At 38.9% G+C, this 17,562-nt stretch overlaps 1 protein-coding gene across 6 annotated transcripts in view; it reads left to right on the top strand.

The window, feature by feature from the left end:
• Positions 1–17,562, top strand: part of UTRN (utrophin) — a 431,410-nt gene that overhangs the window by 91,939 nt on the left and 321,909 nt on the right. For 4 of the 6 annotated variants that reach the window (XM_078383278.1, XM_072995753.2, XM_072995754.2 and 1 more), the window contains exons 17-25: positions 2,020–2,192; positions 3,356–3,479; positions 4,824–4,911; positions 5,237–5,478; positions 5,761–5,941; positions 10,819–10,967; positions 12,197–12,409; positions 15,118–15,231; positions 16,460–16,606. In XM_078383278.1, coding sequence (XP_078239404.1) covers positions 2,020–2,192; positions 3,356–3,479; positions 4,824–4,911; positions 5,237–5,478; positions 5,761–5,941; positions 10,819–10,967; positions 12,197–12,409; positions 15,118–15,231; positions 16,460–16,606 — 1,431 coding nt within the window. The remainder of the gene's footprint in view (positions 1–2,019; positions 2,193–3,355; positions 3,480–4,823; positions 4,912–5,236; positions 5,479–5,760; positions 5,942–10,818; positions 10,968–12,196; positions 12,410–15,117; positions 15,232–16,459; positions 16,607–17,562) is intronic. The other 2 variants (XM_072995759.2, XM_072995748.2) reach the window with 1 other exon arrangement.

Below are 17,562 nucleotides of genomic sequence, written 5' to 3'. Positions count from 1 at the left end.
TGAAATATACTCTCCCCGCCCAATCAGTTGACTCGTAAGGTGGCATTTAGGGTACCATTAGAGTTGTGTGTTGTGTCTTAATTTGCCCCTAAACCCTCCAAAAATAGCACTCTCAGGTTCACTGACTGGTTGAGGGATTTCACATGGTAGAGATCCTAAGACTGTGAAGAGGCTTTGGAGATCTACTCAGAGCTGGGAGTAGTTTGATCAGGTGGACAGTCAGCAAGTGATTTTGCTTTGTGTAAGTCAGCTGTGTACACCTGCGACCAGTGAACATATTATGGTAATGATGGAATTTATTTGGAAAAGAACATGGAAGAAGAATTGCAAGTATAATAAATAAAGAAATTGTGACTTTTAAAGTATGGACAATGCTGTCAAGTTCATGCTCGTATGTTCTCACTAGAGAGTATTTCAAACTACTTGACTTTACCTGGGTCACATTCAAAGTGTTAGTATAGTTACTGTTGTGTTTATGCATCATGATTTTGTGCTGTGTGCATTAATTGGAATTAGGCTTATCAAAGCTGTAGGGTCTTTCATATTCCTGCCTCTGTCCTTTGCAACGTTTAGGAAAAAACTTTACTAGCATTTACTTTCATTTCTCTGTAAGTGCAAATCAAGCATCATGATATAGTTATTAAATAGACGGGTTGCATAACCTGTAGTTTTACATTAGTTTCTTTTTGAACTGTTTAGAATTTGTGATAAACAAAGATCTCCAGTTTATACACAACAAGCTGAAATTAGAGAAAAATGACAGACACTGATAATGCCTTCTGGAGAAAGAGGAAGAAGCAGCTGTTTATGTCTTGGATTACTGTTGTTCAGCATTACGTCAGAACACAGCCACTTGCTTTATTTATACAGTGGTACCTCGACTTACGAAATTAATGCGTATTGGAACAGTGGCCGTAACTCGAAATTTTCGTAAGTTGAAGCACCGTTTCCCATTGAAATGCATGGGAACGAGATTAATTCGTTCCACCATTTCAAAAAAAAAACCATAATATAATAATAATACAAAAATTAAAATACACAGAAAGCCCCATTGGAAGGCGCTGGGGCTTTTAAAAAAACAACCAAAAATAAACAGAGCAAGCCTCGAAGGCTGCAAAAAACACAAACAAACCCCCGCCCCAAAAATAAACACCAAGCAATCCCTACGCTGGGACTGCAAAAAAAACAGCACAGCACAGAAACATAACCCTCCTCAGCCGAAACCCATCCTGCAAAACGCACCCAGAAGTTTCTTAAAAGAAAAAAGCAGCACTCTACCAGGCAGACTGAAGCCTCCTCTGATGGCACTCACTCCCGTCGGGGAGCCTCCTCCTACGCCGCAGCCGCTGCACACCCCGTCCACGGAGGAGCCCCTCCCACCTGCGCACCTCAGCTCAGCGCCTTTGGCCGCCCTTACTCATGAGTAGACCCACAATCCAGCCACCCTTACTAATGAGTAGACCCACGCCAGGCATGGGCAGGGAGCACACTGGCTTCCTGTGCCTGGCGGCAATCCGAAGCTGCCCCCGCCTCTCCTTCCTCCTCCTGTTCTGTAGGAGTAAAAAAAGTTCCCTGAACCTCCTGCTCTAACTGTTGGGGTAAAAGAGCTACAAAGAAGCAGCCTCTTCGCCACCAATGGTTTGAATTTCCCACCCTTTCCCCCTGCCTTTTTCTGTTCTTAGGTCGAAGCTCCAGTTGCAAGTCGAAGCAAAATTTTGCGGCTGGAGCTTTTTGTAACTCAAAATTTTCGTAGGTAGGGGTATTCGTAAGTCGAGGCACCACTGTATTTTACTGTAGTTTCTATGGACGGAAAAGAGCAGATACGGATTAAATAGTTTTCAGTGCATTCCTATGGGAAATGCAGATTCAACATAAGAACTTTTCAACTTGAGAACCACCTTCCAATACGGATTAAGTTCTTAAGTAGAGACCCCACTGTATATAAAAATGGCATTTGTTTTTGAAATATTATGGAAGTTCACTGAACCACAGATGTATCTTTTTAAATCGCTCCTTTAGGTTACTCAGGCTGCTTCTAATGTTGCGATGCTCCAGATTTCACCAAAGTTCAGCACAGAAACTGTCCTTATGAAAGAGCAGAGAATAGTTAAGCAGTCTAAAGTGGAACAGTCTCCTCCAGTTTTCCTGCCAAAGAAAAAAGAAGCACATCTGGATACTGAAATGAGAAAAAAGTAAGCATATGATAGTTGGGTTTTTTTGAATCAGGGACACCACTCTTGCTCACTTTATACTTACTTTCTCACTATGCATGTGGATAATTGCAGTATTGTAAAATAAGTTATTTTGTCTGAGGGGGCTTTTCCTATGTAGAGCTGTCTATAAAAATAGTTTATATACAGTATTCCATTTGTGAACACTGGGCTGTGGTTAAAAACACTCTTGTGAATAAGGTTTGCAGTGTGGAGGGGTAGGTAAGAGAGTGCTCATCATCTGTCAATGACTGTGACCTCCTATTCTTCTCTGTTGCCCTCTGTGCAGCATCTTCTAATCTCAAGAGTGTAGGTCCTCCTTTACAGTTATTGCATTCCATGATGCTGTCCTTGATCAGGGAATGCAGGAAACGTAATGCATTTTGAGCTACTATACATCCAGGCCAAAATCCTGTTGCATAAGTTTCTGCTGCAGAAGAGTGATTATATTACTGGCAGACGGACATTTTCATGGCTTCCCTGGCTTCCCTGAAGTGAAATAATAATACAGTAATAATAATCTTAGAACTTTAGACTGGGAAGGGACCCTAAAGATCATCAGGCCCAGCCCCTGTCAAGGAGACATAGTGGGGATTTGGATGTCCAGCCTCTGGGTCCTCAGCGAGACACCTAAACCATTATCCATAAATGGATTACTCATGAGTCAGACAAGCTATGGGGTAGGAGGAGGAAGTATTTAGTCACAGAATATCTCCCCTTGCCAGTGACATTGTCACCCTTCTGCAGGCAGAACTTATGCAAGAACCTACCAATCTCTAGGTATAGTGTAGAGCAGGCTTGTCCAACCTTGGCCCTCCAGATGTTCTTGGACTTCAACTCCCAGAAATCCCGGCTAGCAGAGGTGGTGCTGAAGGCTTCTGGGAGCTGAAGTCCAAGAACATCTGGAGGGCCAAGGTTGGACAAGCCTGGTGTAGAGAAAGAAAACAGTGGTGATTAGGTTGAGCTTACTTTCCCATTGGCTAAACAGTCTGCCCCAGGAAGCCATGTGGGTGCCTCATTTTGAATATTGAAGAGAGGCTTGTAAGCATTCAGGATGTGTTGCTGTTTGAATTACAACACTTCATGTGATCTGAATGTGTGAGAGGGGAGGCATTGCTAAAATATGATTTAACTTTCTATACTAGGTTTGATTCCGAAATTGCCGAGCTGTTGAACTGGATTTTGAAATCAAAAGCTGCCATTCAGGACATAGAGATCAAAGAGTACAAGAAGATGAGAGAGACTTCAGACATGAAAGAAATGTTGAAGGTACTGTGAGAAATAGGAAGGCATTTTCGGTGAATGGGTTATTTTGTCAGTTTAAGCTTGATATCAGCTGGAGGTACAGTTTGATCTGGAAGTTTCTGTGAATTAAGTTCCATTATTAAACATTTTAAAGTTCCCTCACTCATAGCTATCCTGTCCTGGCAAAAAACAGTTGTGGTAGGCCATGCTTTGAGGTTTAATGGGTATCTTCCTTCACCCACCTCTTGTTTAACTGCCCTTTTCCTTCTAGAAGAGAAAGTGCATTTTGGAAAGGCCTTATCTTTAGAAATGGAACCCTGCAGGAATCCTCATAGTCTTTCAATAGAATAGTAGAATATGGTAGAGTTCTGATTTGAGCCCCTAAAAGCAACTAATAACCTTTCCATACACCCTGCAGACAGTGGAAATCGAAGTATAGCTTAATTAATTAGTACTGCCACAGAGCATCCTGGAAGTATTTCCTATTTGAATTGGATTTCGTACACGGCCAGATTGTAAATCCTACAGATAGAACTGTATATAATCTATGGATAGTTGTTTTTTTAACCCTGGTCTTTTGATCCTTAAAAAGGATTATTGATAAAAAAAATCTCTTGAATCCCTGTTGAATTTTAGACTCTAATAAAGTAAATTTAATTTTTGAAAGGGTGTACACTGAAAATTTACCAAAAGTCAAGCTATTTTTTGCATTTGTCTTTGTATTCAGCATTATTCTGAAGGTAGTGGTGATGGATATACTTGCTTAGTTTAGTGAACTCTTCCATGAACTAGCAGAGTTTGTAATCTGCAGTCTTCATCATGTAACTTTACCAATATTTGGTCTCTGTTAGAATGTTTTCTTCTGTATGACCTTGTGGATCTGATGAGACAGTTGTCTTTCTGAACTGTCTAGTTAAGAGTAATAAATCCTAGTTTAAGTAGAAGTTTAAAAGGAAGTGACAATTTGATAAGGATGGGGACAGGAGCTCCAAAAGACCACTAAAAAGCAGGGTGAAGAAACTTTGGTGATGCAAAGAAATAAATAAACCTTTTTAATAGATTGTGATGTCGTCTTGTTCTGTGAATATACAGCCAATTAAAAGGAAACATTTGAACCCCACCAAGTCCAAACTTTAATTATAGTGCAGTCTTGCATATGTTTATGTTCTGTTTAGCATGCTTTCAGCTATTTATGAATAGGACTAGAGCTTTGATTTATTGTTTTACTGTGAATAAAGATACATGCTACTCTTTCAAAGAGTGCACAGTGGATTAAGATTACCAGGTAGTCTTGCTTCCTGACAGTTTTCCAGGGCCACGCTAGTTAAAGATTTCATTTTCACTTTAACTGTTATGGTTTATTGATAGGCAATAGAAAAAGAAAGGGCGGAAAAGAAGAAAACATTGAATGAACTCAGCCTGGCTAGTGAAAGTTTACTGGATCAAATGGAAGAAGGTAATTGTTGAGTATTCTGAAAGAGTTACACAAGAACTTTATATTATTATATTTTGTCAAAAGTTGGACTCGCCATGATTTGCTAAGTTGAAATTTACGAAAGAACCATGGGAATCTAAAATGAATGTATTTATGAGTATATACAATTTAATGTGAATTGAAGTTGAATTTAAAATCTCCCTTGGAAGTAATTGAGGAGGAACTTGTTTCTTTTGTTGAGCATTATCTTGAGATAGGTGGTCATCAATCTGAAAGCTTAGAAGGACAACACTGTATTAATGAATGTTGCAGATCAAAACACATCTGTTTCTTTTCTCTTGTTCAGAGGGACTTCCTACTGATGATACAGCAAATGCTATAGAGAAGGTGTTGATGGAATGGAAAGGAACAGATCTGCAGCTGGAAGAAGTAGCAAAAAAGCTGCAGTACCAGGATGAAGTAAACATCTATGTTGGTGAATTTGATGAGTTTGAAAAAAATGTGAGAGACAAAGAGTTATGGCTGAAAGGCAACTCAATTATATCAGCTCAGCAGCAACCTTTAACAACTCTAAAGGAGTCATGTGAGGTAATTTCTACTTGTTCACTGTCAAATACATGAATTGCAGTAATGTGAGATTAACCTGGATTGATAAAGTTGTTGGTTAGTTTAACTCAGTGGCCCTAATCCTGTTGCTAGTTGCAGCTATACTACACTGTATGATTCAGTTGCTAAATGATAAGTGATAAATCTCATTGATTGGGTCTACTCTGGTTGGCACCAGTAATGTTACTTAAAGAGTTCAATATAACTTAACATTTATTAAGCAGTTTTAATGTTTGCATGCATTCATGTCTTTAATTTTTATAGCGGGAGCTCACTGACCTCTTAAGTTTGACCCCCAAAATTGAACACCTCAAAATGAAGGGCAAGGCTCTTTCATCCCAGCCTGCTGCTCCAACCTTCATTGAAGATAATCTCAATTCTTTGACTGAGCGCTTCAATTCCACACAGCAGAAATTGGAACTTCTTCTACAGAGGTTGAAAAAAGGTGTGCTTTTATTTAATATGGGGGGGGGAATCTTTTCTCAGTTACCATCCTTTGTTACTAGCTAGTGTTGGTAGCAAAACCCATAGAACTCAGGCTGCTTTGTGTTACTCGACCGCTGCTGTCTATAAGCCATATAGTTCACTGAGAGTGTAGTGTAGCTCTTCAAAGTCATTATAATGGAATAAGTATCATATTTGTTTTCTTCTGCTTGATGTATAACATATTGAACAGAATCCTGTTTTGGATTTATGCATGCATAAATGTAATTGTGTAAATAGTGGAAGCAAATTACTACTAATTAGCAGGTTGCTCCTATTATTCCTAATAGGATGGTAGATAGTGCATGTGATATGGTATTAGGAACGCAAGTGGTAGTAATCTATTAATTAGTGACAATGTTGTGCCGCCATATATGCAATTTTGCTTGTGATATAATAAATCCATAATAAGACACTGAAGATTTTCTGGAGAAGAGTATTATCTTTATAGTTTAATGGGAAAAAGTCATATATAATGCCAATAGTACCAGAAAGTTGCGGGGTGGGTGGGGATGGGACGGACGGAAATCACTGACTAGCCTAGAGAGATGTCGAACATATATGTCCTTTCTTTGCTTATGTGTGGCATATGGAGACATTCAATAGAAAATTGGACACACATCTGTCAGGTGTGTGTTGATTTGTATTCCTACATTGAGCAGGGGGTTGGACTTGATGGCCTTATGGACCCCTTCCAACTCAATTTTTCTATTCTTCTATGATATGTATAAAACTAAGTCACTTTAAAATGACACAATTTTTCTTTCGTCATTTTTTTCTTTTGGGTTAATAGTGTAGTATATTATTGGATGCTTCTCCAGGGAGAGAATAAAACAGTGGGCCTGGAGGATTTTGGCTATGTTTTCTGCTAAACATATTTTCTTAATTCATAACCCTATAGTTTAGTCTATCAGACCATCCAGTATTTCCAAAACATGGGAATTGTATTTACCTTCATTGTCCTTGAGTAGAATGACTTCAGTGCAATGACCATTATGATAATTTAATTTTTATCGTGCCAGATCAGATGTCTGCTTCATGCAGCTTAACAGAATCGCATACATAAAATATTCTACTGAAGTTCAGCAATAAGCATATAAGATATGAACATCAACATATCCCTCCAGTAAAATAAAAATGTCAAAGCATTTAAAGTTACATCTACTTAATGCTGCTTTAGGAACCAGTTAGCTTTTTTTGTTGCGGATGTCATGTAGTTTCTCTGTGTGCATTGTCTTGTCCTTTTACATTGGGTTGGAACCAAATGTTTTATTTCATCAATGGAAGAAGAGTTCTACTTACAGAAATCATTCTTGTTGATCAAACAAAACATTTGGATCCTACCCATAGTATTTATTGTCCCTTGCCTTTATCTTCTTAATGCAGGAAGCAGTTGAATTGGGATGTGCAGTACCATATGAGTAAATATGTAAATTCTGCATACTTGGTACATACAGCATATTCTGTAGACCTCAACATTAAAATTAAGCCACTTGATCCATGTGCATAATGAATAAACAAAATTTCTAAGTCATATAACAAGCACCAAATATTTTTAGTACTCTAATATAAAAATCACAACGTCTTATACAATCCTGTGGGAAAAAATAGTGTTTTGTCTCATAGCCAGATTCTGTCAGGAAACAAAACAATAATCTAACAGTGATGTTGTCTGTAAGTAGAATAAGAGTATTTTGTTCTAAACAGAAAACAACTTATATATTAAAAATAATTGAAATTTATAAAGAAAAAGGAAATTTATTAGAAATGTTGCAGGAAGTTTTTCTTTGTCTGTCCCAAAAGATCTAAAAAATGATAAAAGTGAGAAATACAGACTTGTGCTACTGATTTCCTAAACAAAATAAATGAATTGGTTACATCTTGAAATTTGTTTCCTGGGGCAGCATTAGTTTGTTAGTTTGTTCCAAAAGATGCCTGGAACAGTAAGAGCACTGAATAGGTATACGGGGGTGGAGGCAAGTTAAAAAAAAAACCCAAACCAAGAACAACAGCAACGGAAAGAATTTGGGAAGAAAGGACTCTAGGGTCAGGGTGGAGTTCACTGTTTTTTTTTAATATACCTGAAGCTGGATGCATTTGTAAGTCACATACTAAAAAAGTACACATAATAGTTAAAACCCTTTATAATGGATGTACCAAGGGAACTGGCGAAGAACAATTAAAGTGCAGTCCTGGAGAAAAAGAAAAGAAGAATGAAAGCTTTATACCTGCATTCATTATTGCTTTGAAAAAAAAGTGCTCATTGTAGCCACTGTCTTCTACAGTGGGAAAAAACCTAGAGGGCAGTGATGTAAAAGGAAAAGGAAAGTAATTAATTTGCGGAAAAACATTTGCCAATCCACTGGCAGAATATCAGCATGTACCGGAAAATGAAATGAAGAAAGTAATTATATATAGCTTAAAAAAAACAACCAACCAAGTATGAAGAGCTTCTGTAAAAATACATAGTGGCCAAAGAGCTAATTATCTTTGAAAGATACAGTACAGACAGGCACCAACATTTTACATAACCTCATTCAAGGCATAACCATTCAGCTAATTTTTTTCATTTAATCAGCTAGTCCTTAAAATGTAGATTGAGTATATTTCTTTCTGCAGAAATATATAATGTAGTTAAAATCCTTTGTACAGACTTTTTCAAGGCAGCAGAACTTCATATCAGTCTGATTATGTCCATGATCATAGAAATGCTGAAGAAGAAGAAGAGCTTGCATCTTAGGGTCTGTAATACAGTTTTGTCTGGTTGTCCTGTTTGGATGGCAGTAGGTTCTTTTGGATTCAAGACATAAGCAAATGAATGAGAAAACTTTATTTAAGGGACAGTGAAATAGGAAAAAAACATAGTAGGAAAATCACTTTGAATGATTCATCATAGGATAATACAATAGCAGCAGCAATATGGTGAAGAGCAGTACTGTGAAGAGATTCAACAACTACAGGATAAAATAATATAAACCAGTAATCGAGTAGGAGATAGCAGAATAAATATGACCTGCAGTCTTCTCACTTGCTGGAAGCCCCTGGAGAAGGGCAGCATGTGTTTCACATAGGTGCAGAGTATCAGTGTGGGAACAATCTGTACTTGATTATCACTGGACAAAGATACTGGAGATATTATTTATCTTTAGCTAACTTATTAATGTTTGCACCTGCACACTAACTAGAATTATCCTTAGCTAATTTCTATAATATAATGCTTCCTTTCTTAACTGGAAAAAATGATAACAGAGCAACTCACTAAATAATGCTGTGATAAGATGGTATCTTACTAATTGGAAAAATGATAACAAAGATGGTGTGAACACCATCACCCCTGCTGAAGTTTGGATTGGCCATGTGGATTTCCTGACCCATAGACTCCATGGACTCTATACTTTTGTTGCTGATGGAACTTATCTTTTTTAAGATAGAGGAACAGGGCATAGTGTTCAGTTGGGCACCAGACATCTCCCATCCTGACAGTTCATGAAGAGAAGAGGACTCAGTTCCTTTCACAAGCCCTTCATCAGTCCTCAGATGAACCCCTGTTTCATTCTCTGTGTTTTTGTTCATGGCACTTATTCCAGCCAGTGGACATCCTTTAAGGAGGACTGATAATACTGGGCCAATGAAGGTTTCTCAGTCACTTGTTGTGTCACTTCTTTTACCAGTCCTGCTTCTGTGCCAGTGTGGGGATAGTGGGTCACAGCTCAGCTGGCATCTGTGCTGTTGTTGTGAGGGCTCAGGTTGGGTGGCAACCAGTGCGTTCCTCCACCATCCTTTGTCCTGGAGAAGCAGACCCATTGGGTCTGACCTGCAGTGGCCATCCCTCTCTGAGGGTGAAGAAAATGAGAGGAAGCTCCTCCAAGGGCTTCTCCCTCCTCTGACAATAAGTACATCAAGGGTAATGAGTCCTTCCTCTCCTCCTCCTCCTCCCCCACTCCTCCTCCTCCTCCTCCTCTAAACCCGTCTCCCACCATCCCATTGTGGTTCCAGTCCTCCAGGTCTAGCTCAGTCAACTTTGAGCTCCCACCTGGGACTCCACTCTTGTCCCAGGTGACAATCCAAAATGAGCCTCATGGCGCAGTGGTTAAACTGCTGTACTGCAGCCAAAACTGTGCTCACAACCTGGGGTTCAATCCCAGGTAGCCGGCTCAAGGTTGACTCAGCCTCCTATCCTTCCAAGGTCGGTAAAATGAGCGCCCAACTTGCTTGGAGGGGGGCAATGTGTAGCCTGCATAATTAACTTGTAAACCGCCCAGAGAGTGTTTGAAGCACTATGGGGTGGTATATAAGCAGCACGCTTTGCTTTGCTTTTCTGTGCCCTCAGGCTGCCCTGTTGCCAAGGTCTCCAGGAAGTCCCACCAGGAGTGCAGGTCCAAGGCAGGCAGCTTGCTGGGGACATCTGGAGTGTCTCTCTCACAGATGTCTTCAAAGCATTTACTCCAGGTGTCTGAAATGGGTCCTTAGTTTATCATAAACAGAGTTTTGATAGCAGCCTAGACCTGATACAACTGGGACAAGCACATTTCTTTCTCATACAGTCATTTGTCAGGTCATGCAGAGAGCATGAGAGAAGAAGCAGAGTTGAAAAAGAGAACCAACTTCTAGAATATACTGAGGCTACAGTGGTCAGTTTTTATTTAGTTGCCATACTCTCATAGACCAAATTTTGAAATGGTTTTGTGTATTTTATGCATATACAATCCCTTTAATAGGATAGATACAACATATCTTGAAGGGACTGGATTGTATAAAACCTTCGTACATTAATTTGCTGGATTGTCTACCCTTGTAAGATAGTTGTTGAATTGATCTTAATTTTTTTGTTTCCAAAAGTAGAATGTGAAAGTCAGCCTTCTAAGGATTATTTAGATGCTCTGAAACAACTGAAGGAGGAACTGAATGAATCGGAAAGCAAGGTGCAATCCATCATGAATACAGTGACTGACTTTAGTAAAGTTGAAAAAGCCTTGCAACAGACAAAGGTATGCTTTCTGACCAACCATTAAGCAAATAGAATTTCAGTGGAACTATATAGAGTTGCTCTTCCCCTTACCATCCGTTTTATCTTATCTAATGGGAAAGTATCAAGTAAGTAGATTGGGGTGGGCAATGTGTCATTCTCAAGATACTGTTGGACTTCAGTGCCCATTATCCTTTGTAATTGGCCTTACTAGTTGTTGGTTATGGAAGTAGAACTCTAACAACAACTGGAAGGCTGCAGGTTGTCCATCCATGAAGAAATGTGGTTCAGTTGTCCACTGATGTTTATTCTGTCCTATCTCAACACATTGATAGCCATATGCCATCTCCAAAGGGCATGTTTGTGTGTTTTTCTGTTCTTTCTACAACATAGTTTCCATTTCGAATGTATGTTCCAATCAATATGGATTTCGCAGAAGAACTGGGAAGTTGGGATTGATGCTCCTGATGTTTAGAGTTGTACCACATTGTCTTTGTTCATGCCTCTATGATGGAAGCGGGCATCTTTGTGATACTGTGTTAGGTCTTGTAGATCTTAGTGTTTATGTTTCCTAAGGATGGAGGGAGATGGGATAGATGTATGTACGGATGTGTACTAGGGGTTTGGTAACCTGACTTCCTCTACCAGAATGTCAAAACAAGAATGAAGATCCTATATTTGTCTACATGAAAAATGTTGTGTCTTTGGAAACTATATAAAGTTAAATCCCATTATGGCATGGGACAACATCCTGGGGTGAGGATGAGATTATACCTGATGGTATATTTCCTTTAGGGCTATTTTCATGTGTGTTGTATCTCGATGAAATAGCCTCAGAAAGAGTTGGAAACTGTTCCCACCTCCACTTGCACTGTTTCTGTTACCCTATTTATGTAGAGCAGCATTCTGGAGAGCTCTTGTATGTTGCAAGGTCCTCCATGAAAACCATGGATTTTCCACTATTTTGCACTACACAGAGAATGTCCACACATGAAGGAGTTGCTTTTCTTCACAAAAGCAGTGTCTCCGTTGTGGAGAACAGTGGAGATAGCTGTTGAGGGGACCACTGTTAGTATACCCCTCTTCTCATGTACTTATTTTATTTAGCTACAACATGTCTGAATAGGACTCTTATTAGTAGCATGTGTAACATAAAATGTCACATATCATAGAGTGTATGGGATTTCATTTTTTTTAATTGCAGAAGTGAGACAATTAAAAAATTATTTTTTAATCTTTTTTTCGTTGCAGACAATTTGTGAAACACTGGAAAATCAGAAAACGGTGGTAGATCAACTTGCTGCAGACACTCAAGCCTTAGAGAAGCATATTTCTGTTGAAAAATCAAAGCTGTACAAGCAAGAATTTAAATGTTTGCAGGAATACAGGGATAAATTAAAGCTCAAGGTTTCTAAAGATATTCATCTAGTAGAAGAAATAATGTCTAAATTGAGAATATTTGAGGTAAGCATATACAGTGGTACCTCAGGTTATGAATGCCTTGGTTTATGTAGTTTTCAGTTTATGAACTGAAATCCATAGAAAATATTGCCTTGGTTTGCGTTTTATTCCTCCCCCCCCCCGCAATACAAAAGGGTTTTCCCAGAGTGCATTTCGCCTGTAACGCCACCCATTTCCTAGTGTATTAGCATTTCAGTTTACCAAATGTCCACATTATGTAATGTCACATAGAGTGGATTAATTTCGTAAACTGATGTACGCCTCTAAATGCTTATGTTTACTTTACTCTTCTAGTAAATACATTCCTATACAGATACATTTAGGTGCTACAGTTCATGTAATGTATGCCACTGTAGAAGCGAGTCCCAGTCTGTAATGTGAATGTTATGTTGGTCACTCTCTGAGGTGCAGAGCAGATTGTACTTATTGCAGTGAAATATATATACTGGGATTTGCTTCTAATTCAAAAGTATATATATATATATAAACCCCACCAAGAATGGAGTATCAAAACCCTCCACAACTCTGGTAAGTAGAAATAAAAAGTCATTTATTAGTTCCTTTTTGGATGCCACATAGTCATAGGAATGAGGAAGGTGAATAAAGGGCTAGCGTGTAAGCAGGAAAGGAAGTTGTGTTTTCATAGTGTTGTAATACTACAAAGAAGGTCTGGTAAATATGGTTGCAACAGATGGGGAAGAAGTATGATAAATTCAAGTCAAGCTGGGTGAATAATGGTGATACCACATTATGTTAGGCATCCTTCAGTCTCGAAAGACTATGATAACGTGCTCTGTATGAAGGGCTTGGAACAGCATCTAGTGTGGCTGAGGAGGCTGATTTGAGAGTGACAATCCCTTCCACACTGAAGACAAATCCAATCTGTCCCCTGTCCAGCTCCCTGATTTTGCTGCTTTTGTGACTTCCTCTTTGCCTCGGCTTGCTGGACAAGGGTCGCTTCAAAATGGGAGAGGCCGTGATGCAATGCCTGCCTCCAGGCTGAACACTCAGACGTCAAGGTTTCCCATCTGTTGAGGTCCATTCCTAAGGCCTTCAGATCTTGCTTGCAGATGTCCTTGTATCGCAGCTGTGGTCTCCCTCTGGGGCGATTTCCCTGCACTAATTCTGCATACAGGAGATCCTTGGGAATCCAACTATCAGTCATTCTCATGACGTGCCCAAGTATGAAAAATATGGAGATAGTATCAAAGTAATCAGAGGGAGGCTGAGAACACAATAGAGACCTTTAGGTAGAAAAAGATGTAGTCAGGGCAGTTGTATTGAAAAAGGGGGTCAGAAATTACTTTGTAAGGGACCAAGAGCAGAAATTGAAGAAATGGTAATAGTAGGAATAGTTCTATGCTTGAGAGACCTGGAGGCTAGTGGGGAAAGAGAAATGTAAGAGTGCATAGACAAAGTTGGCACTTTTGAATTAAATACTGTTTGTATGGGACCAAAAGAGAGGAGTAGATTGACTTTAGGAGTAGAGATAAATAACAGCACCTGGGAGTCTGGAGGGGACAAAGTAATGTATAAATAGAGAATTTGGTTATGTGATGAATCTTTGGATCCTGTTAATGCTAGATACTTGATTCCTTAAAGGTTTCATAAATTTTATATTCCACATTCCGATCCATCTACACAGATTATATCATTCCCAGTAAACAATTTTCCACTCTTCCCAGGGTAGAATGTGTATCTTTCAGCCTGTAAAGAATATCTTTGGGACTATTGTCCATGCAGTCTGTTTTGTAAACTTTTTCATAAGTTGTTCCAGTCAGATGAAAAAAATTCCAAAAGCTGGAGGTGGAACAAAAATGTTAAGAATCTGGATATAAATTGTTCCTCTGTATTGGATGCAAACAAGTACAATGGGGACTCTAAATAGCCAGCACATGTGTTCTTTCAGAAGGCTGTACATTACCACATAATCAGAAAAAAGAAAGAAGGAAAGGAAAGCAGAACTGAATTCTGAATGGAGTACTTCTGTAAACATTGAAGCACATGATATAGCTAGCCTAAAATAGAGCAGAATTTAGTTTTGAATCTTAGCTCTTCCAAATTCAAAGGTCTTTTGTCTTGTTTTCATGCATCTTTGTCTGTTTCTATCTTTTAATGTTCCTTTTCTTTCCATGCAATTCAACTCACAGGTTTCCCACAGAAGGAACCCATTTTGTTCTTACTTAACTTTTCCCCTCAAGCCACCTTAGAATGTTTTCCACTCTTTGTTCTTTTCTATCCATATATGATTCCTAGGTTTACCTGCTCAAATCCTCTGGATTTCAGAAATCAGTGAAAACTGATGATGTCCAGCTTTATCTGTTTGCCTTAGAACTTCGCCTTTCCTCTGCCCCCTAGGGCTTATATGGCATTTTCAGTTAGATGATGTTTCGACACCCTCAACTCAGATGTGTTAAGACCAAACTTAACCTCTCTTCTGTAGACTCTCCTGTCTTCATTTAGCAGTTTATCATCTTTCTACCTGTCCTTTCTGTCTACCTCTTTCTGATCTTGGCCTATGCAGTATTAATAGTAATAATAAAACACAGTTATTGGATCTACTGGTTAACTTTTGTTCAAATTAGACTGAGGAACATGCAAGTAAGGGATCAGTATTAATTGTTTTGCCTGTTCTATTTCAGCGGGAAATATAATTTAAAAATGTCTAATGTTATCCATAATAATCCTTGTCTTTGCTGTTTTGTATTCAGGCTGATTCAAAATTGGTTCAGAAGTGGTCAGATGGTGCAAAAGACTTCTTAATAAAAGAACAGTCCATCCAAAAGGACCCTGAAAGCCTTCAAAGGCAGCTTGATCAATGTGTGGTAAGACTTGGTAATATCCTGTAGCGTCATTTAGTTGCTAGCTTATTATCTAGATATTTCTCAGTGTTGTACATAATAACATCCCACAAAGCTTCTGTTATTGATGTTTCTGCCATTTTGAGTATAGTGAGTATACCTTGTCTCCAGAATCGTCTTGTTGCCCAGCAAGATATGTTACATAAAGGTTGGATTCATGAAATAGAAAAGTGGATACACTTGGGCTGTTGTCTTTTAGTATATACAGCAAATGGGGCGTCCATTTTAATGGAATTGATGTGGGATGTCTAGAATATGCAGAGACCTTCCACTTGCTTTGACTCTCAGAGAGAGACTCCTGATTGCCTGTCTTGGTTCTTGACCTGGATAAGCTCTGTGCCAAAGCATTGCTACCACTGTAACAATGTCAACACTTATTAGCATGTGATTAAAGAGGTCCTGTGTTTGAGGAGTTAGGAAGAGGAATCCAGCCAGTAGCTACCAAGGGTGGAGTTTAAAACCACACCCCAAAAATTGTTTGCAGCTTGAGTTTTTGAACTCACTTTTAAGGAGCAAACCTGACATAATCATCTACCAAGAATTGTTGGGAGTCTCATATATATTTTATGTTTGCACTATCAGCACTATGTTGGTGCACAGACTGAGGAAGACTGGTTTAGGTCAAAAGCTAGGTGTCCATGTTTTTTGTGGTTCAATAAAAGTATCATCTGCCCTTGCCTTTGTGTCTGTCAAGATTATAGATTCTTGCAACAGGTTTGCACACAGAACACCTCCTTTGTAGGTGGAGACAAATTTATAGGTGGAGACACAGAGGACACACTGTCCAAAATCCAGGTAACATCCACAGGTAACTATGTGATGCAGTGGCTCACTATAACATTTGACAAACTGACCTTGCAACTTGAGGGTTTCACAAGCTAATTATAGTACAAGGTTTGTATATGGATTGCAGTGGTGGTCATGGTTCTGCTGGAGTTTGAGGATTAAAAGGGAAAAATCCTTAAAATGTGTGGAACTCAAACACCAGGAGGGATTTTCTATATTGAAGCCATTGTCCAAATAAAAGTATGCAGTTACATAAGTGCACCTGCAATCATTAGGTATATGACATTGCTTGGATACGATAAAAGAAAATTTTGAGAGATATTTGTGCAATGTCTCCATAATAAGCAGTACTTCCACCTACACCTTGAAAACTAATGCTAGTATGCTTTTTCTTATTTATGATCAGCTGCTTGTTACTGAAATGGAGAAGACTGACTTGATTTTAAAAGAGATGAAGGAAATAGAGTCTTCTTTAAGAGGGCAGCTTGTCAATGCCTGGGTGAAATCAAAGCTGACAGATGTCCAGTCACAGTGGGAGAAGCTGAGCAAGCAGGTCAGTTATTGATAGTATTACTCTTTATTTGCATTATCTTTTCTGTCACTCTATATTCCTAGTGGTAGTTTGTTGGCAAATGTTGCTTGAATAGAGCTAGGTAGCCATTTAATAATGGGACAGAGGTTTGGATGCTGTGATGTCATTCTGCTGATGAAACCCAGAGTACAGTAATTCTTCTTCCTTTCTCCAACTGCCTACATACCTTATAAATGCTGAGAGTCTGTTTAGAACAGATTTTAGATGGCATATAAGGATGGCAGGAAGGGGCAAAGTCCTATTTCTCTAGCAGACTTCTATGAGTATGACTTTGCGCTTAATGCAGAACATTTGTAGATCACTTTTCCACTGTTACAAAGGAACAAGGAGAAACATACACAAAATACAGTAATTGGAACTACATTGCAATGAGAGACAAGAAACCATCTTAAAACAGTAAAAGAGTTTCACCCATTTAACAGTAGAATTATGATGCTGGTGAATGCGGTTTGTGTTGCAAGGTTTTAATGCAAGCTATAATCTGGGATGTTCCATATAATCATAGAAATATTGAGTTGGAAGGGGCCTGTAAGGCCATTGAGTCCAACCCCTGCTTAACGCAGGAATGCAAATCAAAGCAGATCTGACAGATGATTGTCCAGTTGTCTCTTGAATGCCTCCAGTGTTGGAGCTTTCACCATTTCCCGAGGTAATTTATTTCATTGTTTTATTGCTCTAATGGTTAAGAGTTTATTCCTGATATTCAGCTGAAATCTGGCTTTCTGTAGCTTGAGCGCATTATAACATGTCCTGCACTCTGGGATGAACAAGAACAAATCCTGCCCCTCCTCTGTATGGCTGCCTTTCAAGTATTTGGAAAGTGCTGTTGTATCTCCCCTCTTTTCTTCTTTTCTCAAAGAAGAAATGTACACTCCCACTTTACATCTCTCTTTTAGAGAACTTGCTAAATAGAGTTA

The sequence above is a fragment of the Pogona vitticeps genome, chromosome 1 (assembly GCF_051106095.1).
Source record: "Pogona vitticeps strain Pit_001003342236 chromosome 1, PviZW2.1, whole genome shotgun sequence".
NCBI lineage: Eukaryota > Metazoa > Chordata > Lepidosauria > Squamata > Agamidae > Pogona > Pogona vitticeps.
The sequence above is the reverse complement of the archived record's forward strand: the minus strand, read 5'-3'. Positions and strand labels throughout refer to the sequence as shown.